Consider the following 23,161-nt stretch of genomic DNA (forward strand, 5'->3'; position numbering starts at 1 on the left):
GCGTGTCTGCATACTCACTTACATATTTATTTTTCGAAAACAGGAAATTCTCTGTATTTTAACCTAAATTTTGTACATACAGTAAATTGTATTTTCGGACTTTGTAAAATGCAGATTCTGAACGAATAGTCTAACAGAAAGAACTGGGCCTGAATTCCTAGCTCCCAAAGGCAAGTGGGCCGTATTGGGTGGGCGGCAATATGGATGCCTCTCGGCTAGGTCTCCTTTAATCAATGGGCCTGCTTAGGAGTAATTCGTTAGTCGTGAGGTGAACGGGGTAATCAGAACTTGTTTAGCATAGTTTATTTTAGCTCGGCTTCATTTATTTTACACAAATCAAGATATCGTAGAGAAGTTGTTTTATAAGCCTATACTAAAATGAAATAGAAGCCAAACGAAGCTAATTTTGACTATGCCTTCACCGACTTTGACTTCACCTGTGATGCTGTTTTGCCACAAGGCATGCCAAACAGTCCCTAAAAACAGTTCTCAAACTTCCTCCAAAATTCCTACGTCTAAACAAACCTGTTCATGGTTCAGCATATAAATTTAGCCTATATTTTAAAATAGTCGAAGGGCAAAACTTAGCGGACCGTTTGATTCCCAAGACAGAGGTATGCTTTCTGCAGTCCTTATTCCCCACCACCACAACTCTGATTATCTGAGCATGAGCACGGACTTGCCCCGCACCGATCAACTCAGGCGTCCACGAAACACTGGGGGTACTCGAGCAGCGGCACGCCCCCGGCGCCGGCGTCCACCCCGACCCCGGTGGTGACGTCGCAGCGCACGAAGAGATCGCGCCACCCGGTCCTGAACAGCCCGCTCCGGTACCTGACCCGGCCCAGGAGGACGAGCCGGAGCAGCACGCGGCGCGCCGCGCAGTCGCCCGCCAGCGCGCGCACCGTGGCCTCCGACACCGGCACGGGCTCCGCCCCCGCGCCGCCGCCGAGGCCGCCGAAGGACGGCGTCAGCGCCACGTCGGCGCCGAGCTCCTGGACGACCGCGGGGAGCTCCGCGGGCGGCGCCACCGGCTCCCCGCGGTACGTCACGTAAGCGAGGAGGCCGTCGTAGAGCACCGCGGCGCGGTCGCTCGGGTTGTGCAGCAGCAGCGTGAACTGCGCCCTCGCCGCGATCGCGTAGGGCGCCGCCGCCGCGGCCGGGTCCGCCGGGGAGGAGGAATTGCCGGCGGTCTCCAGCTGGTACACGGCGGCGCGGGACACGGAGACCTGCGGCTTCGCGGGGCGGTAGGTCAGGTACACGGCGAGCAACGCGGCGGCGGCGAGGAGGGCGGCGAGGAGGGCGCCGGCGAGGACGCGGGCGCGGCGGCGGGAGCGGTGCATGTCGCAGAGGTTATCCTTCTTGGAGGTCTCCATGGCTGTCGCATCGCTGGCCTGGTTATCTGTACGTGCAGCCGCCGGCCAGGGAGCTCTCCCTCTTCCTTTATGGCGTTTCGATCGGCGTCGCTCTCTCTTTCCCCTTCGCTTTGGTGTTTCGTGCACAGCATCGATCGCAGGCATAACTGAACAGTGAGCACATGCATGCATCCTGAAGCAAGGAGAGGAAGAGAGGATCACGGGGTAGGCGTTGCCGCGCGCGTGTCGTTGCATGCGATGCGAGCGAGCGAGCGAGCGAGCGGTGGGGCGTGGGGACTGGGGAGGAGAGCGGGACTCCTCGTGTTAAGGTTCGCGCTGTCTTTTGTTTGCGAGCGTGTGCCGGCCGCCGTGGAGACGAAGCGCGGCCGCGGTGCCTTGGTGGCTTGGTTCCTCTCCGTCGAAGACGACAGAAATCTGGGGTTGGTTGGATGATTGGATCGCGGATGGAGGGATGCGCTCCGGTTTTGCTTTCGGCGGGCGTCGCCGTGGCCGTCGTTCCTGCGCCGCCGGTGCTCCGGTTCCACTCGATCATTGCGTCGAATGTGTAACGGGACAACTTTTGGAAAAGGCCCCGATTTTCATGGCCCAACAAAGGCCTGAAGAAATCCAGCTTGCACTTCTCTTTTTTTTCGTAAAGAATTTCTCTCTCTATTCCAGGTTAAATTTCCCTTCATATATTTAAAATTAATTGTATAAATGAAGGTCCATTTTTCATGTATGTCTTAGTTTTAAATCTTTCAGTGAGAAACTCAATCAATAATATAAGTGCACAATCGAAAGACACCTTTGGTATAAGTGTTGAGGATCACCACCTCCGAGCGAGACGGAGAGCACTGATCGAAGATTATGCACGAACTCCGGTACTTGAGAAGTCCGAGGGAGCAATCTTCGGACGACCAGGAGCCTTCTGCATATGCTGTTTTTTCTTTCTTGTACGCGCAGGTCCAGTGTTCCAGGATCGTACTCCCTCCGTCCCTTTATATTAGCATTTGGAGCACTTGAAATTTTTCCCATAATGTAAGCACTTGGGAGTAGGTCATAAAGGGACGGAGGGAGTAGGTCATGAACCCGTGAAGAAGGTGCCCTCTGATGAGGAGGCAACCCTCCAGGACATCACATTGCTGGGACACCAAGAACTGGTGAAGGAGTTGCCAAGGCCAGGGTTACCTTCGGCTGTCATGAGGAAAGCGTGATCCAGTAGAAGACAATTTTTACACTTCAAGTAGCAAAATATATTTAGAATCGGAATATTTGCAGGATATTTCGGGTAGAAAAGGGTATTTTGAAAATTATACAACAAAGATTGGGAGTATAAATACATCTTACTTTTACTGTAATTGAGATGATTTTTTTAAGACTCTGAATACATACTACGTTTTTTTAGTTGAGGTAGTGTTCTCTATTTTCATTTTTGTTTGGGATTGGCTTGTCTGACGCCAACAATAAGGATGAATGGTGAAGCACGGTAAATATCTCATGATTCCCAAAAATGTGCGAAATCCGTGTGCATAGCTCATATGCCGAAAGGAGAGAAAACATACCAAAATAAAAAGTCAGTCATGCCGCTCATTGTTGTTAACTACTAGTGGAGATGTACGTGAAAGTATTTAATTTTTCTTCCATCAAGTAACGATGTCATTTATTTTCTTTCAAAAATAATACACATTTTTATTTTTTTCTATAAAACAATGATGTCAATTATTATCTTTCCAAAACAAATGGCGCAAATTATGGGAGAATGCATGTGCAAACGAAAGTAATACGCGGGTACAAAGATGTGGATGTAATAAATTATTGGTGCAAAAAGTATTATTAGCATTTCGGTGGAATCATTTTCCTTCTATCAAAAAAATAGGTCGCCACTTCCCCTTTCGTCAAACCTCTAGATTTGATAAGTAGGACCTCCATAAAGGGTATGATGGACCTAATCTTAATGAGAAAGGGTTGAAACATTGTTTGAACTTTTATAGTATAGATAAGTGTTCTGATTTCACTTAACAAACATCTCCATAGTTCAATGTTCACCCGTGGGTAGCCCTGGACGTTCTAAGTAATCGGGTATTTTGAATCTGATAATTTAAAGTTCTGCTAATTAGAATACTATCTGAAATTCACATAAAAATAAAGGAATATCCGAAACTTCAGGTACCCAAAAATTTGGGTTCGGGTACCAGGTAATCCCGATTATCCGAATTTCCATCAGTCCACAGGCACAACAATCACAATCACCAGGACTCCGCTCACACTAGATTCAAGCATTCAACATCAATATTTCATCTACTAGTCTACTAACAATCTAACAGAAGCCGACAAGCAATACCAAAATTCACATATGACATATCACAAAAATCAAAAAGATCTCCATCAGTTTCGGTTCAGACTTAAAAAACACAATGATAGTGGACACAACCGGACATTAGTTTACATAGACATACACAAAATTGAGAATAACACATATTATGTCCTCTTGATTTGATCACACAACACGCACAATTAGATATACATGCGTGCAAGGATTCCTTCGTTGTTGCTGCCGTCTTTGTGTTGTCGTTGTCTCCTGAGGCGTCCAGCACTCTTGTTATAGTGATGACGCAACGCCTGGGGTTTGGGTCAGCGGGTGGCCGGAGGCGGGAGCCTGGAGGTGCGGCAGGTGTGCGGCTCCGTGGGCGTGGCCGTGTGAGTGGGCGCGATGCGAGGTCGCGAGCGGCGAGCGGCGAGCGGCGAGCGGGCGATGGCCGCGCACTGGGGGCAGGGCGACGATGCACTACGAGTCGGCCGCCGTCGGGTCGGGAGGAAGTTGGGGTCAGGGAAATTGTATGCTGGGAAGGGAATCGAATCAGTCAGAAAATGGCTAGGGTTGGTTGTGGGCTACTGAGTTGTCTAGGTCTGATTGCTAAGTTTTGGGCTGCCGATTGACTTTAGATAGTTTGGGTAATTAAGATACCAGAAATGTATAATCGAATTATCCGAAATAAATTCGAATTTCTCAAAGTGGTACTCGAAATAGAGATTGGTTATTTCGAATTTGGTCTCGGATGGATTCCGGTTTTGGTTTCGGAAAATTATATCCAGGGCTACGGCTACCCATGGGGCTAGAGCCTCCCCCCAACTTCAAAATGGTGCTGATATTGCAATCTCACTGCCAGAGCCAACAAGGTCACAAGGAGGCCTGGAGCTAGAGGGCTGCGGTGGCCTAGTCAATGGCGCGCTGCCATGGACGACCGATGATGGTCTAGTGGTCTGCCTCTGCTTCAGCCTCCTACAGTCCTACTACTTGCCGCTCGGAGCCTCGGACTTCCCCAATAGTAAAGGTGTAGGGTGTGTTTAGGCTATCTCCAACGGTTTCCCATCCAACTCCCCCTAAACGTACTTTCTACTATATTTTACTACCTTTTTCCAAAAAATTCCTCCCCTATAAATCATCCTCTCCAACCATTCCCCCTATACACTATACCCCATTCATTAATCATTTATTTATCATTTTTAAATTATAAAAAAAATCATACCGTATTTGTACTACCATAATATATATTATTATCATGTTACGGAACTCAAATAAATTTTTTATCATAAACAAATAGTGTGATTAGAGTATAGGGGGGATTACAACTCCCTCCATTTATGGGGGAGCTTTAGCGGGAACTGTTGGAGCGCACGCTCTCCCAAAACCCCCTACGTAGGGTGGGGGGCCGTATGGAGGGAGCCGTTGGAGCTCGTCTTATATCCCACAAAATTTCCAAATTTTCCAAACTTTTCATCACATCCCCTATCACATTGAAACATTAAATATAGCAAATGATCCATGCATGGAGTACTAAATGTAGTTAAATAAAAAAACTAATTGCATAGTTTTGATGTACGTAGCGAGACGAATCTTTTGAGCCTAGTTAGGTCATGGTAGAACAATATTTACCACAAACAAATGAAAAATATTACAGTGTTCTACAGTGACCAATGTGACTTTTTCTTCCACATTTTCCAAGGATCTAAACACAGCCGTAGTAGAAGAGCAGGCAGAGGCGTAGAGCCGCAGACCGTAGGTTATGAGTGACTGTGACCAACATCAAAGATTGCAATATCAGCTGACGAGATTTGGGCTTCCCACCCCATAAACCCCGTAAATGTAAAAAAACGTCACATCGAATGTTTCGACACATGTATAGAGTACTAAATGAAGTCTATTTATAAAACTTTTTGCATGGATGAGCTGTAAATCGCGAGACGAATCTAATGAGCCTACTTAATCTATGATTTGTAACAATGATGCTACAGTAACCATCCGCTAATTATTGATTAATCATGGATTAATTAGCATCATTAGATTCGTCTCGCGATTTACAACTCATCTGTACAAAATGTTTTGTAAATAAACTTCATTTAGTACTTCAAATTAGTAAGATTCCGTCGAAAAAATTTGCATTTCATCTAAACACACCCAAACTATGGTTGGATCCTGTAAAATCTTGCACAACAATGGGTGCAAGTGCAATGGCTGGTCGCCGTGGCCTCGCCCTCACCTACGTCGTATGCGTGCTTCTGTGTCCCGGCTCTACGCCCTCTCTGCCGCTCCGTCTTGTCAAGTAGTGTGCTGCCTTGTGCCTTGGATCCTGCAGCGGCACCATTGACCCGAGTCTGGCATCATCTCCTCTCCAGCAGCCCCCAGGATCTGTCGCGTCCTTGCATTGCAGCAGCAGCAATGATATTTTCGTGTCCCAGTGCCCTTCGTGGAAGCAGAAGCAGAGAACGAAAACTTGGCTTGTTTATATGCATCATGTAGAGTTTTTTTTTCAAATTTGAAGTATTAAACATAAATTAATCATAAAATTAATTATAGAACTCATAAATTACGAGATGAATTTTTTAAAACTAATTAATCCATCATTAACACATATTTACTATAGTACTTATTGTAATAATTTAGTGTCAATTATAGCTTAATTAGATTCATTTAATTTTTCTCATAATTTATAAGCTAATTATACAATTAGCTTCATATTTCATCTAAATTTAATATTTTATGCATGTGCCGTACATATTTAATATGGTCGTTTTGAAATTTTAAATTTTGCATTGTCTTGGATGGGCGGGGCCGGAGGCATGGGAATTGAGGATGGGGAGCGCAGGTAGCCGTAGTGGACGACGGTGGAACGCATCGATTGGCATCAATCCCATCGGACTGGGAAGCGCTTCCCAGGCGTAGTTCCGTATGACCGTATCGTCATGATTCTGCAAACTTCTTCCCGGGCGTCCGGTTCCCGTTTTGCTCTGGAGGTCGGGCCCGGTGCTTCCTCGTCTTCTTCAGGTGACGTGGGTGCTGGTCTCCTTCCTTAAGGGTACGGAGCAAGCTGCAGGGATGACGGATGGTGGTTGGCTGGATCTGGGCCGATCTTCCTTCGGCGACGGAGGTCGTCAATGGCGTGCTCAGATCCAGGAGCTGGAGGAGGCGGGGCGCGGCCCCGGTCGATGCGCGACCGCCGATGGCTACTTCAACTTCGACTCCTTTCAAAACCTGCGTGCGATGGGTCTTCTTCAGCTCAAGATGATGCTCGTCTTCTTCTCCGGTAGAGGTGGATGGCGGCGAGGAGGACGACTTGAGGAGGCTCGTGGAAGTTTTAGGGGCATAAATGTAATTTTTGTTTTGTTTGGGTCTTCCGCAAAATTTTGGTTGGCATAGCTGTTACTATATCCTTTCCGTACGTGCCTCTATCCGTATTTCCAACTATATATTTTGCTAAACTAGAAATACAGACGCATATTTCAAAAAAAAAAGGGCGCGACGCGCGGTGGCGAGAGCCGAGGATCGGAGTCGGACAGAAGCGCAGAGGTGAGAGCTCCACCATTGAACCAAGGTTTTAAATAGCCGGCTATAGCTTTCGCTATAGACCGCTATAGCTTCTAGAAAGGGCGGCCGCTATGGCATTTAGCCCGCTAAATTCCGGCTATAGCCCGCTAAACGTCGTAACGACAGCTCTGCCGCTAAATGTCTTAGCCGGCGATTTAAAACCTTGCATTGAACGCACTCACTGTGGCATTGGATGCGTGTGTTTGGGCCTGTTTAGATCTAAAACCCAAAATACAAAAATTTTGTAAATCGCTTGCATGGTGTACTAAATGTAGTCGAAAAATAAATCGCATTACATAAATGGACTGTAAATCGCGAGACGAATCTAATGAGGCTAATTAGGATGTGATTAGACACTAACAACTTAAAACTTATAAAATCAGACTTGGTCTTACTTCTTTTCCCAACAAAAAAAGAGAGAGATGGGATTAGCGGCGGCCAAGCACCAGTTTGATCTTGGCCAGAACCGCACGACCAACCCTGTGTCCCTGTGCATGACCAGCCCCGAGTTCACTCCATTCTAGGAGTACACTTCACTCCCCTGTCCCATTCGCGGCTGGTCGCCCGGCCTCTCATGCTTAGCGCCTAGCGCTGCCCTCGCCGTGCCGCCCCTCCCAGCTCCCGCTCCCAGTCGACAATGCACCCCGACTCCGACGCCGCCTCCTTCCTCTCCACCGCCACCAGCGCGGATGGGAGCTTGGAGCGGCAGCGGCAGCTTGTGCGTGGAGCCGCGTCATCGTCGCCGCCGCCGCGTGGCACGCTGGCCGGCGGGATCATCAGGTGCCGGGACTGCTGGCTCCTGGCCAAGGCGGGCTGCGCGCACCGTCGCTGCCGCCACTGCTGCGGCGGCCGCGGCTTCGCCTGCCCCGCCCACGTGAGGCCCTCCTCGTCCTCCGGCCCCGCGTCCCCGTGCAGCGAGCGCCACCAGCGGGCGCTCGCCGCGCCCGCGGCCTCCGCCTCGACCGTGGCCGTCGAGATCCGCTGCAACCCCCACAAGCGCCCCCGCGCGCCCGCCGCCACCCCCTCCACATCGTCCGGTACATGCACACCGCACCTCGCCGCATTGGCTCGTTCTACACTTGCTAACTCCTGTCCTCCACTCTTTCTTGCTCTGCCGCGTGCGCGCAGTTGATGACCCGACGGCGGCGGCGGCGCCGGGGAGGTTCGCGCGGGATGGGGTGTGCTTGGACGCCGTGTTCCGCCGCGTGCGGCTGGGGCCTGATGGTGCGGAGGTCGCGTACCACGCCACCGTCACCATCGGCGGGCGCGTGTTCCGAGGAATCTTGTACGACGTCGGCCCTCGCAGCAGCAGCACGGCCTCCACGGACACGGGCGGGAGCAGCGAAGGGTCATCGCGGAGCACCGCCGGCGGCGGCCTGGATCTGACGCTGAGGCTGTGAGGCGCGAGGCGGATTAAACCCACGCCATTTTGCCTGGATCCCCCTCTTTGGCATGCATTCGCTCGATCGGTATCTTGCTTTCTATCGATTAGTGGCAGGAATGGATAGAAAGGGAGATAGGATTACGCTGGCGATTGGCGATTCCTTCGTAATTTGCGATGAGCACCTGCAATAACAGTTTTTGCAAGTGCAGAGGGTGTGAACCGGAGAGAATTCAGTTTGCATGTGCTTTCGATCGAATTTCGCTATTGATCTTGCCATCTAAGTAAAGTTGGCTACACGCGTAATGCACCATCACGGTTTGAGAACTGTCCAAACGAAATAGTTCACTTTATCTCAGGATAGTGTAACTCGATCGAGGAGCAACCAGCACCAACCATCGCGAGGAGCCGATCCAGCGTATCGAGGCGATTGACGGATTGGAGATTTGGAGAAGGATGACGCCTGACCTCGGTCCATCAAACGCCAGGATACGTATTGAAGCTCCACCCCCAGTTGGGCAATGCTAATTCGCGCGTGCGCGCCAGCAGGAAAGCTAGCACACGATCGGACAACCTAACATATTTTATTTTGGGCATCCACTCAATTCCCTTTAACTTTTCGGACTGGCCGCAAGGGTCTACGTCATTTTCCTTCTCCTTTCACTGTGCGAGTCCTTCCCCTTGTTGGCCGTGAGCACAATTATCTTTCAGGTCGCATAATTTTTTTCAGGAACGTGGGAAAAGAGGGAGTAGTATTTTGGGTGGGGGAAGTGAAATAAAAGTTATATTCAAACCGAAAAATTATTTTCCATTTTTCCAAGATGCAGTAGAAAGTTACATATATAGGTTATAGGAAAAAGTTGGGTAGACAAATTTTTATATAAATCGTTCATTGTTCTGCGTATGTACCATAAGTTATACTAGGACAGCAGCGCGCTCCGCCGCGCCCGGTTTGCTTCTTCGTCTCCAGCGAGCCGCGCCGCCGCAAGCCCAGCGCGCGTGCGGGCGTCCGCACCTCCACATGCGCGCGCGGCGGCCGCGGCCCCTCTCCGCCGGCTCCTCCGACGGGGTCATGGCGGTGGAGGCCACTGCCCCCCTCGAGCGCGGCCACAGCCCCCTCGTCGACGGCGGCCATGGCGTGCGGGCCGCGGCGGGGTGGCCACGGCAGCAAGGCGGCGCTCCGTGCGCGGGCGTCCGGCCGGCCACCCGTCCCGGCCCAGGCGGGGGCGCGCAGGCCGCTGGTGGCCCCGGCCTGCCCCGGTGCACGACGCGCGGGCGGGTCGCGGCGGCGTGGCGAGCCGGCGGCCGTGCGCGGCGTGCCTCGCGGCGGCATGGCGAGCAGGGGAAGGTGGCGGGGAGGGCGCCGCGGCCACGGCGGAGGTGTGCGGAGCTGCGGCGGCGAACGGAGCTGCGACGGGGCGGGTCGGCGCGCGTCGGTCCTTGCTCCACGGCGTGGATCTGCGGCGGCGTCGGGCGTCCCCCTCCTTCCCTCCCTCCCCCTTCCCCTGCGGGCGGAGCTCGGGCGGCGGGGCTCTGGCGGCACGGCGCGGCGGGCGGTGGCGGCGTCCAGCGAGCGGTGGCGGCGGGGGAGCAACCTCGGCCTCCTCTTCCCCGCGCGCGTCGGCTGCTCTGTGGAGGGGCGTGGTGGACCTTCTCTGCCTCACAGCCGACTCGCCGTGGAGGCACGCGGGGGCCTGCAGGCATGGCGGCGCCCAAGCGCTGGCGATGTGGCTCCGCGAGGGCCTCCTCCCGTGCCGACTGCCATCCTTGCTCGCCGCGAGCAAGGGAGGGCGCAGCAGCAGGCGCCGCGGGCAGCCACCGCGTGCAGGTGGGCGCAACGGAGCGGCGGGCGGTGGCCCCTTCTCTGCTTCGAGCTCGGCCTCTTCTCTGGCCGGCGCGCCACTCCCTTCCTCCGGCGGACTCGAGCTCGGGCCCGAGCCCTCCTCTACGGCGGCGGCGGCAGCTACGGCGGCTGGGGTTGGCCGGCGACGGGGATGCCATGGGCTCTCCGCCGTGGAGGCACGCAGGGGCCTGCAGGCACGACGGCACCCAAGCGCGGCCGGCGTGGCTCCGCGAGGGCCTTCTCCCACGCCGACTGCCTTCCTCGCTCGCCGCGAGCAAGGGAGGGCGCAACGGCGGGCGCGGCAGGCAGCCACCGCGGGCAAGACGGTGGCTCCCGCGTAGGAGGGCGCGACAGAGCGGCGGGCGGTGGCCCCTTCTCTGCTTCAAGCTCGGCCCCTTCCTTGGCTGGCGCGCCACTCCCTCCCTCTGGCGGACTCGAGCTCGGGCCCGAGCCCTCCTCTACGGCGGCAGGCCGGCAGCGGCAGCTACGGTGGCTGGTGTTGGCCGGCGATGGGGAGGCCATGGGCGAGCTTGAGCTCGGCTAGCGCGGCTCCTCCGACATCGTGCCCCAGCGGCGGTACTGGAGCACAGCAACCCTATGCCGCCTCCACGAGAGGAAAACGAAAGCGAAAAGGAGGCGCAGTGGGATGGGCGCTGTCCCGTGGAGACGGAGAGAGGAGAGCCCAGCGTGTCCCACGCACAGCAGAGGCGGTGCGGCAGTAGGCAGCCCCACATGCAGAGGGCGAGAAGAGCCAGGCGGTGCGGCAACAGGACCGGACGACGAATCCACGCGCCGCGTCGGGTGTCCTCTCTAGGGACACGTGTCGAGCCGGCGTGCACCGGTGCCTCTCAGCGCTCCTTCCCCACAGCGGATAGTAATAAGAGTATATCTAAATATGTTCGAACAAAAAGTTATATACATAAGTTTCTATTTTTTCATGGATGCACTGCAAAAAGTTAAATATGGGTTATAACAAAAAGTTATGTATACAAATTTTTATATTAATCGTTCGCTGTTCTGCGTATCTAGCATAAGTTATATATATAAATATGTTCGAAAAAAGTTATATACATAAATTTCTATTTTTTTTGGATGCACTAGCAAAAGTTATTGTGGGTTATAAGAAAAAAGTTGTGCATACAAATTTTTATATCAATCGTTCACTGTTCTGCGTATCTAGCATGAAGTTATATATCTAAATATGTTCGAATAAAAGTTATATACAAATTTTTTCTTTCTGGATAAGTTATTACATCTTTTTGCATAAGTTTAATATATAAAACGATAACACTGATGATATTGAAACAACTTGCTGGCTGACATAGCATTATCATATATAAGTGCGTAGAGAAAAATAGGTACGCAAGTTTTTACAAAGTAATTACAAAACTTATGTGTATAACTATTTTGTAAAAAGCAAAAAATAGGTACGCAAGTTTTTACAGTAAAAAAGTTTGAATAAGAAAACTTTGCAAAAAATAAGGCAAATAACTTAGGTAAATAACTTGTTTATATATATGATGGTAAAACGTTAGTGGATTTGTGCTATATGTATAAGTTATGTGACCAATTTTTATGAACTTAGGTGTAAATCTTTAAACGAGATATATTTATTTTCAAAAAATTTATTTGTTATAATTTGTATGAATAAATAATAAATTTTGCATTTTTTGGTGTAACAAAATAGCATATAATTTGCATTTTGGAAAAAAAATAGATCCATCACATTCCTAAAACAGTTAATGGGAGAAAAGATCCAGCTGTATCTGCACCAACCACTCCCCACACATCCTAACTCGTTGGGCTGAGTATGACAGTATGACGTGACTGACCCTAATCAGTTAGGACGAGAATGCTAGTATTACGTGACTGACCCTAATCAGTATGGCAGGTCATCCTTAGTATATAGAAAAAACCCATTATACAAAAGTATATGGTCATGGAGTAGAACCCTTAAAAATCCAGAGCACCCTAACTCGTTGGGCCGAGTATGACAATATGGCGTGACTGACCCTAACCAGGACGAGAATGACAGTATTACGTGACTGACCCTAACCAGTTAGGACGAGAATGGCAGTACTACGTGATTGACCCTAATTAGTATAGCATGTCACTATTAGTATATAGTTAAAACTCATTATACAAAAAAATATATGGTCATGGAGTAGAACCCTTAAAAATCCAGAGCACCATAACTCGTTGGGCCGAGTATGACAGTATGACGTGACTGACCCTAACCAGTTAGGACGAGAATGACAGTATTATGTGACTGACCCTAACCAGTTAGGACGAGAATGGTAGTACTACGTGACTGACCCTAATCAGTATAGCATGTCATCATTAGTATATAATTAAAACCCATTATACAAAAAGTATATGATCATGAAGTAGAACCCTTAAAATCCAGAGCACCCTAACTCGTTGGGCCGAGTATGACAGTATGACGTGACTGATCCTAACCAGTTAGGACGAGAATGGTAGTATTACGTGACTGACCCTAACCAGTTAGGACTAGAATGGCAGTACTACGTGACTGACCCTAATCAGTATAGCATGTCACTATTAGTATATAGTTAAAACCCATTATACAAAAGTATATGGTCATGGAGTAGAACCCTTAAAAATCCAGAGCACCCTAACTTGTTGGGCCGAGTGTGACAGTATGACGTGACTGACCCTAACCAGTTAGGACGAGTATGCCAGTATTACGTGACTGACTCTAATCAGTATGGCAGGTCATCCTTAGTATATAGTAAAAACCCATTATATAAAAGTATATAGTCATGGAGTCGAACCTAAAAAAATTCCAGAACACCCTGACTCGTGAAGGAGAGAGGGAGACGAAAAGGCCAGATGAGATGAGAGGGAAAACGAAAAGGCCAGATGAGGGAGCGGGAAAAGAAGGCATAGATTTTAAAAATCCACCGCCGTCCCTGTCTGTGGTTTGGAGAGCTTGATATTTGTGGACCCCATATATTTCCAATTTCTAATATCCAAAAATCTGGGCTGTAAAAAATGAACTAATGACACACATAACATGCCACGCTGGCAACAACAAACTAGGCCAAAAAATAAACCACATGCGAACTGGGTCAGACAAAAACAGAATAGCGGGAAAGAGAAGGAGAACGCGCTCCCGCGCCGGATGCCGGCCCGTGCCTGTGGGGTCGTAAGGTCAATCTTTGCCTATTAGGCAAGAGGATAGCAAGTTCGAAATTCTGTCTCGGTAGAACATGAATTTCTATTACTATGAAATTCATAAATGAAAATGAAGTAGTTAATGGGAGGGCTACTATTATCCTTTTTCTTGTATGTGTTCCTAAGAGAAGGAATTTGTCCATTTCACGTTTCGAGGTCTCAAAAAAAGGGCGTGGAAACAGATAGAAACTCTTGAATGGAAATTGAAAAGAAATGTAGCCCCAGTTCCTTCGGAAATGATAAGATCTTTGGCGCAAGAAGAAGGGGCGACCCATATCATCTTGACTTGGTTCTGCTTCCCCTCTTTTTTTAAGAATACAGAGTCGGGTTCTTCTCCGACCAGTATCGCAGCGGCTGTCGGATCTTGTTGGAAGGAGAAGTAGCGAGCGATGGATACAATGGAATCCGACCCCCAGTTCCCGGGAAGCTTTTGTGCCGACCACTTGCCAACTTGCCATGGAAGTGGAATCCGGTCTGCAGAAGAAAAAGAAAAGTTCAGATTCTGTTAATTTGCAGAGATCGTCATCTAAATTCATAATTTTTTTTTACCCCTGAATGAACTTCAGTTGTGCGTTGGGCTCCCTTATCAGCCGATTCAGCCCTGTCCAGGGGGTAAAAAACTTGAAAAAAATGCTCGACAAGGTACCTGTGTAATTTATGTCAGTAAATATTTATCACTTTCTCTAGATCATAGTTAGGTTCTTCTCTAGCGACTGGCTTTATGCATTTTACAGCAGGCCAAATTGTATATTGGAGGCAGTTGCATCATCCATATAGTTGGTTCCCTTTTTTACAGATGACGGTGATATACTGCAAATCTTCAATTTATAATCACGGGCCTAGCAAGCGTTTTTTTATTGGCAACATATCTTATGCAAACCAGCCATCTTGTGGAAACTATGGAAACTACAATCAAAGCCATAAGATCCTCATCCAAGGGCTAGGAGAAGAGGTGGGTTGTTTTAGCACTTAACCCCTCCCACCATTAGCTCAAATAATCACACTTTTTGTGGATAACCCCTGCACCTCATCCCCTCCGGCGCCCAGCCCCCTCCCCTGTTTCTCCCCGAACCTACGCCGCACCTCATCCGCCTCCAGCACCTATGCGCTCCGTCGGCCGTGGACCAGAACGGGGCGCCGCCTATGGAGGTCTAAGGCCCCTCCGCCGTCAAGGTCCAGCGGAGCTCCGATCCGTCCTCCGCTAGGCACCATCTTCTACGACCTCGGCGAGGACACGCTGGCGGAGCGCGTGGGCCTCTTCGCCTTCCTGTCACCTTCCTGCTATCGTCCACGATGGAGGCGCTGCCAATCTTCCTGTAGGAGCGCGAGATCCTGGCCAAGGAGATGTCGTCGTGGATGAGTCTGAAGATAAAGGACTACGCATGCGTTGCTCCATCTGAGTCTCAACAGTGAATCAAGTTCCTGGATATCGGCCTTTGACCCCGGGTGATAACTGCTGATAGGGATACGCAATCGGCTGCATGTGCGTCTGGTAAAGTGGTAATCGGATCCATCCATTCCACCGTGCGTGTGGTAGATCCATGGACTGGACGGATGGCTCATGATGTGCCAAACTGCCAATTCAGCTTCGAAGCGAGGATCATTGTCTGACCGATGATCCTTAGACCTCCATGGGAGGCGCCCCGTTTTGGTCCGCGGACGACGGAGCGGCGAGGCGCTGGAGGCGGATGTGGTGCGGCGCAGGTTCGGGGAGAAACAGGGGAGGGGGCTGGGCGCCGGAGGGGATGAGGTGCAAGGGGTTATCCACAAAAAGTGTGATTATTTGGGCTAATGGTGGGAGGGGTTAAGTGCTAAAACAACACACCTCTTCTCCTAGCCCTTGGATGAGGATCATGTGGTTTTGATTGTAGTTTTCATAGTTTCCACAAGATGGCTGGTTTGCATAGAATATGTTGCCTTTTTTATTAGCTCTGCTATGTTTCACTTCATCATATTTCAGGAGAAGCAAACGAAAGCTAACTGGGATTCGAAAAGAAAATAAAAAAAGATGTGTATAAATCAGTTTTGGCCCACCAAAAAGGACAAATGGGCTGGTCCGTGGTGTGGTCGTGGTGACGGCCCAGGGTTAGCAAAGCCCGCTTACGGGTGTGCGTGGCGCTCTTGACTTGAGCTTGCCAGTGGCTGTGTGGCGTGGCCTGATCTCTGATACTCCGTACCAGAAGAGGCCAAGAAAAAGACGTTCCGTCCAAATCAGACGTAACTCCACTGATTAGTAACCAGGCAACTCATGATACATGGATCTAATCATAAAAACACCACTCCATTTCAAAACAGAACTTCATTTTGTCTTAGGAAATTTCACAATAATACTCTGGGCAAGAGAGCATTGGCAGGAACTTGATCACCGGACCAACAACGTTTATTGTATCAAACTGCACAGAAATGGGCATGTCTCTGGAGTCTGGACATCCTTCACAATTCACACAACCTCTATCCGGAACATCAAACAAGATGACTAGTTAGTTACAAGGTTTTATAGCAAAGACGTGCTACGGAAGAGATACATCTTATCTTTGACCTGAAACAAAGCATTCCAGTGTATTTTCTAACGCCTAGTGACAAACCCTAAGTCGTACCAGGTCCTGTGCCTAACCTATGAAAATAACAGAGTTAGCCTATACATACATATATCGTACAAGCTTTATCAAATTACAAGGCAAACAGTACTCAGTGTGATTGCTTCCAACTCTTCAGCAAAATCTGACACTGACGATCATTATATCCGCAGTGTGGTAGTCACCAGTGGTGGCAGCATCCTCAACTTCCTTGGATGCTATGATCTTGACGAACAAACTGGCCCTTGACCCGTGGCCGCTGCTCTGCGAGTAATTTCCTGCTCTGGTACCGAACCTGCGAAAGCGTGTAAAGGTGTAAACCAAACCTCGTAGGTGACATCAATAATTGGATTTAATTAATAATGTGCAATTAGTTGCCTACCTTCTTCTCAAAGCACCTATCCTTCCTCTTTAGCCGGAATTTGTTCAGTGCAGCCTCTCTCTGGCTCAGGTGACGTGAACCTTCAGCACTTGGGGTTTCAGGAACACCCTGAAATGTGTTGGACGATTCAGTAGGGGCAGGGATCCGGTTGGAATTGCTGTCACAGCCGCTGACGCTGAGAGTATTTCTAGCGCTGTCAAGCACGGTGCTAGTTCCGCTTTCACCAGTCATAGGAGAAACATGCCGTGCCTCATCTTTAGGAATTTCAACACGCAGTTGCTTCCCATTGGAACTAGGATGACTTCTCTGAGATTGTTCCTCTGCACTTTGAACTGGCTTAGGGCCCATTTCATTTGGCTCATTCTGTTGTGACTTCTGCACTGGGGTTGCTTGTGGGGTTGATTCTTGCCACATGGATGTTTTGCTATTCCAAATGGGAGGAGCGGACTGTGAGTAGAATAGGGATGCCACTGGTGTACCATTCCAGAATGGCTGCCCATCAAATGTGAGACCTTGAACAGGGACAGGAAATGGTACAACTCTAATAGGACGATTTGTTTCAGTAATGTCATGAGAGGGGGCTGCCGAATCTCCATTTTTGTTTTCCACGTCCGCTTGTGTTTCTGAGGTGCTACATAACTGACCATCGCCAGCATTTCCTAATGTGGACGCAGTCCTACAGTTATACCTGTCAACAAGATATTTCCAACTGTAAGATCTCATATTGACATTTTTACTCTTGTGGAACCGTGAAAGCAAGCAAATCATGCAGTAAGTTACAGTAATAAGGGAACTTGAAGTTCCATATCTTTGTGTTTGTGGCTACAATAGTTTCACCTTTTATGCTTCAATATCATATCATGGCAAGTCAACGTTAACTGTAGTCTCTTAGACAGGTTTGGAAAAGAAATGATGAAATGCTAAAATGATCAGAAAAAATTCTGTTAGCCTATATGTACGCTAGTACCAAAACAGTTCGGACATGAAAATAACCACCGGATTTGTGTTCTGACCTGTAACTAGACATGAAAAAGAATTGCTAATATGACAAGCCAAAGAAAGGATCACTTACAAGGAGAATGCAGACGAAGTAGAATGATTCAGCATTCTTCTATCATTTTTCTCCTGGTTCTCTAATTTACCATAGTCAGTTCTTCTGAGAGATAGTTCCAACAGGTGTGCTGGAATGGAGCCCTTCTCGTCATTTCCAGTAGATGTTGTTCTCATAGTATCCACCTCCCTCTGCATGTCATGCTTCTGTTGATTGTCAATAATGTGGACTACCTCAATATCTCTGGAAGATTTCTCAAAATGATTATCATTCAAACATGCCCTTTTCTTTGGTGATAAATAATCTTCTCTTGTTGGAATCAAGTTATTACTTCTAAGTTTGGTCTGTCCACTTAACTTGCCGTTCTTGTGGCTAGGAATAAAGAATTGCCTTTCAGTTGGTTGCTTATACTCCAAAATATTGTTAGTTTGCTTACTTTCAGCCTCCAGCTCTGACCTTGTGCAAGAACTCTGCATAAGAGGTACCAAATTCAGTCCATGAAGAACAGGGTGAAGAAAGATATCTAAGTTTGGTAAAAAGAATGACAGCCCATCAACAAAATTTGAAAGGACTATGAAGCATGGACTTCTTGACAAATATTGCAAAATTGATTTACTGGCACATCAACAACCTAACTTTAAAAAGGTCCGTTCAACAAAAACTACGCGTGTCTACCAGATTATGATCCTGCAAGCAGCTAAAAGATACTTACGTTAATATTTGGCAGATGCACTTCATTTTACCATGCCCAAAAGGACCGAACTGTGAAACTTCGCCAATAAGAAATATTACTCTCATTCAACAAACAGTTCCATTACCCACCTGACTCGGAAAATTTATAAATTAGTTTCCTAACATCAACAACGATCCAAATGGTTAAATAACACCTCTGACATGCCTAGTACCAGCTATACGGTGTGGGTAATGAAACTGCCTTTGGACCAAATATCAGGTGATGGAAATATAGTCGTTCGATCCTGACTGGGCAAAGTAAAATGAACGAGTGCAAATGCCATATGTAACTCACAATAACATTTTACGAGTCGCTCGGAAAATCTAGGCTACCATTAGTGGGACTCGGTCATCTAGACATCATTCTGTTCACTGGTTTTAAAACTTACTTGAGCATCACTTTCTTGTTCACTGCATTCTCTATCTTTACAGGCCCCATCTTTGTTCAAATTATCAACTTTTGTCACAGCAATCTTCTGTTCAATTCTTTCTGCAAGATTCTCTTCGTGCTGTATATGCTGCACATCAGGCCCACCATTTGCCTGCAAATAAGGTAAGAGAAATTTAGCGATACTTAATAAATCTCATGACAAGCACTAAATCTAGGTATGGGTAATGGATGCATAAAGCAAGAGATATGTAGTCATACTGAGAAGAAACAGATATGTCATCTTACCAGTTGTTTTCTCCAAACGTGCTGCCATAAGTTCCTTAACTCATTCTTTCTTATCGGCTTGACAAGGAAATCTGCTGCACCCTTGAGCATGCATTTGAAAACCATGCTTACTGAATCGTGCGAGGACATCACTGGATAACAAACAAAGACAACATTCGGATTAGTTGTGAAGTTTAAAAGAAGAGATAGAACATGAGTTGAGTGGCATATATTTAGCTATTTAGGACATACTTATAACGGGGATGTTCTTGGACGCATCATGCTCCATGATTGTGGATAACAGGAGGAAACCAGACATCAAAGGCAAATCAACTTCAGTTAAAACAAGGTCTATGTTGAATGATTTTTCCTGCAGTGTGTCCCACGCCTTCACACCATCAGAGGCCGCAGCAACTGCATGAATAAATGCGATGCATAAGGCTGATGCAAAATACCATTCCTGAATTATAAAAAAGGTGCTAGTGTGTTACCAGAACAAACTCAATAGTGCAAGTATTAATGTAAATTACATAAAAAAGTTGGTTGTTATCAAAAGATCGTTGACTCCAACCACAATTCAAACCATGCTAAGCAATTGTGGTAGTAGAAAATTTAACAATTTTACCTTTCAAGAATATAATTTGAGCAGCAGGTGTCCTCAATCAAGAAGGTAGTGATAGTTATTGTTCTATTTGATACTGGGCTCATGTGAATTTTAAGCAGTGTCCTAATGAGCAGGTGGCGGCATTACACCAAGTCGCATCAGTATGGTAGTAAGACATCAATGCTCTTTTTAGCATTCATCAACTGCGACACAACAGCAGGCCAGCAGATAACCTAGAAGATTCAGGCAGGGAGGTAAAACTATCCAGTATCTTCAAAATCACTGTCAAATAGAAACCACAATTGCTGACTGACTTTTTTTTTTTGAAATTCTGCCTGACAAAAAAAAATGTCTAGCGGAAAGAGGCGCGCCATCAGCAAGCACCCTACCATGACTTGCTTAACACGGTGAAATAAGAAGCGACAACCCAAATTTACTGCCCAGAAGCACGGGTGCTTCCCAGAATTGGCGACTTTTCCACCCCAGGCCAATCAGCACATGGATTCGGTCCCAACAAATCAATACCAGCAACTTCATTTTCTCTAAACGTACCAGCAAACTCCATTCCACAGACGAGAGACGACCCAGCTCACCATCGTAGCAGTCTGATTACCGGCCAGCTGCACTTAAATCCCAAACTAACCCTAGGCACAGGCAATCAAGCGAGTCGATTCGCGCGCGGAGGCGGTGGCGCACCTCGGTAGCCGCACTTGCGGAGCAGCGCGGAGATGACGTGGCGCGTGGAGTCGTCTCCCTCGGCGAGCAGCACCCGCACCGGCATCCTGGGCAGCATCCGCGTCTCCCTGCTCGACCCCGCCGCTGCAGCCTCCTCCTCCCCCTCCCCGTCCTCCAAATCCACCACCTTCAACGCCTCATCCGCTCCTTCCCCCATTCCCGCCTCCTCAATCCTCGCCGGAGTGGATTCAGACAACCACTTCTCCCCGTTCTCGCGCTCGCCACTTGGAACTTGGGAGTTGGAAGAGACCGGAATTGGTGGGCTGCGAAATCAAATGCTTGAGAGAACGACAAAGCCGAAGCGCCGCGGGCTATATACATACACACGACCCGTTCCACAGACAAGTGGACCATGCACTCGCTGGTCCCGCTGACCAGTGGATGCGGGAGGCGGTGGCAGGTGGGCGCGCGAGCTCCCGCGGGCCCGTGAAATATCTGCGGTCACTCGACCGGTGGGCGCGGCCGCCACGTCAGGTGATCGATCTGTTATCTGTAGCCCGCGCGGTTGGACCCAAGGACCCACGAACTCCCGTGGCCCCGCGATGACGTGGCGGGAGCCTGGTCAGTGGGGTTGGGATATTTGCCCCGGCGCGGGGGCGGGAGCCGATATTTTCCGGCGCGGAAGGGACACGTGGTAGGCCCGGAGCTAAAGGGCCAGATCTACGGCTGGGACAGCGACACGTGGTGGGACGAGAGGCCGGGAAGGGGGGATCGTGTGGCCGAGGACGGGTGGCCCCCCCGCCTCGGTGGATCGTGCGGTTGTGGACTTGTGGTGGAGAGGCGGGCTGGTGGGTTATGTTTTTTTTTCTCTCGCGGGTGTCAGGTACGCACTGGTGGTTGACGTTTCGCCTCGCGGCGCGGGTGATAATATCTTGCGCCTGTGCTGGATGTACTCGTGGTTGGTGTTGATTTGGCTGCTCAACACGTCGCGAAAAAAATGGTTTTCGCGATACTATCTGTTTGGCTCGTTTGAGTGGCTGGGGCGATAGCTTTTTTTCATGGATTTTGTGTTGTTTGCGTGTGTCGCATGTAACTACCGATGTCGCTGAACTTCTACTCGAGCCCTCCGATCTTTTTTTTTTTCTCCACCAGCTTTTTGTCAACTTAAAATTTGCTGACCTGGGGCGTGTTTGGTTTCTACGGAGGGATATTTTTTCAAAAAGAGAATCTCGTATATATGAAATATTAAATAAAGTCTATTTGCAAAATCTTTTCAGAGATGTGTGTAACTTTTTGAGACGAATCTAGTGACGGTAATTAATTGATGATTTGCTACAGTGTTACTACAGTAATCATTCTCTAATCACACGATCGAATACCCCCATTAGATTCGTCTCGCGATTTACATGAGGAGTTGTGGATGTGATTTTGTAATTAGACTTCATTTAATATTCTAAATTAGTGGTCAAAGGTCAAAAAATTTTCGCGAAATTTTTTACACTCCATATCAAACACTGCCAGGCTTATGGAGCAGGGCCAATGCCAAGTTTGTGAATGTAGGAGTGTTAACCATTTTAAAGTAGAGTATGGTGCTATGACTTTATCTCTATAGAAGACTGAGTACCTGCGCTTGCTACAGATCCTTGTTTTAGTTTTCTGAAAATGGGAAAAACCCTTGTTGAATAAAGAAGAAAGAGGTAACCTAAATTTGCCACTAATTTGGAAATCGCCATTGAAAACTTACCACTAATAATAAAGAAAAAAGAGGTATCCTAAACCCTTTTTGATTGAACCGATTCAAATAATTAGAACTAAGACAAGCCAAAACTTAATTTAGAGCTCAACTAGACTAACCGATAGCGTAACATAGACCTTTGAAAATCCCAATCCTTGTTATCTCATGCGAAATGGCATTTGTCAAGTGCGGCAGCTAGCAAGCAAACTACGAAAAGGTGCATCCCTGCGGTGGTGAAGAGACGACCGCGAAAAAGAATGGAGGACATTTGCCCGTCGCATCAACATAGTAGAAAAAGGAATAATCCCAACAGGAAACACCAGCGCTCACGGGCTAGCACGGTGGCGCAATGCTTCCAGAACACTACCATCCACGAAACAAGATTCTATCCCACCGCACTCTCGAGCCCGCGCCACGACCACGAAGAGCTCCATGCAAAGTCATGGACACCACTAGCTGTAATCCTCATCCACTCGCTCGTAATCACTTGACGGGGAACCGAGACGCGCGCACTGCGGCTAGATATTTTCTCCCCCGACCCCGATCTCCGAAAAAGCGAAGATATTTTGCCTCCGGCGAAGAGTCGCACTCCGACGGCGGACAATTGGCCGGAGGCGGGCGGCGGATAACCCGCGGCCAGGCAGGCGGCCAGTGGGCGGCCGAGGAGACAACGCCGCGGGCGTGGAGTCTCTATCCGAAAGCAGCTCGGCGTCGTCTGGCTCTTCTCGCCCGCTAGATCTCTCTCTGTTTCTGGGTCTCCAAGGTATCGCGGGCTCCGACGTGGGGCGTCGATTGTTGTTGATATGTCCAAGAGACTATCATCATAATACGGTTTAAAGGTCTAAAAAAATATTGATTCAAGAGGGATTATAGTTACTAATGAGTCTATGAGATAAAAGCTCATTAGTACGCCCTATATATACGAGGGAGGGGCTAGGGGGGCGAAACCCTAAGCTGCGCCACCTCCCTAGCCGCCGCCCCTCCCTCTCTCTCGGCCGCCGCCCTTGCCGTGCGTGCGGTGCTAGCACATCGACGCCCGGCGTTTCATCCCCGTACGTGTGGACTCCGTGGAGGCACTACTGCGCTGATCGGCTGCTGGGATCAAGTACGG

At 48.8% G+C, this 23,161-nt stretch overlaps 3 protein-coding genes across 3 annotated transcripts; 1 reads left to right on the top strand and 2 right to left on the bottom strand.

The window, feature by feature from the left end:
• Positions 1 to 600: 600 nt before the first annotated feature.
• Positions 601 to 1,785, bottom strand: LOC120658931 (NDR1/HIN1-like protein 12). Its single transcript, XM_039937045.1, has one exon. It carries the CDS (start codon positions 1,608 to 1,610, stop codon positions 699 to 701), a length of 912 nt encoding a protein of 303 aa, XP_039792979.1. The 5' UTR covers positions 1,611 to 1,785; the 3' UTR covers positions 601 to 698.
• A 6,070-nt stretch (positions 1,786 to 7,855) lies between these two features.
• Positions 7,856 to 8,618, top strand: LOC120662783 (protein SHI RELATED SEQUENCE 2-like). Its single transcript, XM_039941860.1, has 2 exons — positions 7,856 to 8,255; positions 8,347 to 8,618. The coding sequence occupies exons 1-2, from the start codon at positions 7,856 to 7,858 to the stop codon at positions 8,616 to 8,618; spliced, it is 672 nt and encodes a 223-aa protein (XP_039797794.1).
• A 7,369-nt stretch (positions 8,619 to 15,987) lies between these two features.
• Positions 15,988 to 20,662, bottom strand: LOC120661351 (two-component response regulator-like PRR95). Its single transcript, XM_039940183.1, has 7 exons — positions 20,337 to 20,662; positions 19,289 to 19,450; positions 19,058 to 19,188; positions 18,771 to 18,923; positions 17,671 to 18,119; positions 16,599 to 17,286; positions 15,988 to 16,511 (listed from the first exon to the last, which is right to left on the bottom strand). Exons 1-7 carry the CDS (start codon positions 20,530 to 20,532, stop codon positions 16,419 to 16,421), a joined length of 1,872 nt encoding a protein of 623 aa, XP_039796117.1. The 5' UTR covers positions 20,533 to 20,662; the 3' UTR covers positions 15,988 to 16,418.
• Between the last annotated feature and the right edge of the window lie 2,499 nt (positions 20,663 to 23,161).

The sequence above is a fragment of the Panicum virgatum genome, chromosome 2N (assembly GCF_016808335.1).
Source record: "Panicum virgatum strain AP13 chromosome 2N, P.virgatum_v5, whole genome shotgun sequence".
NCBI lineage: Eukaryota > Viridiplantae > Streptophyta > Magnoliopsida > Poales > Poaceae > Panicum > Panicum virgatum.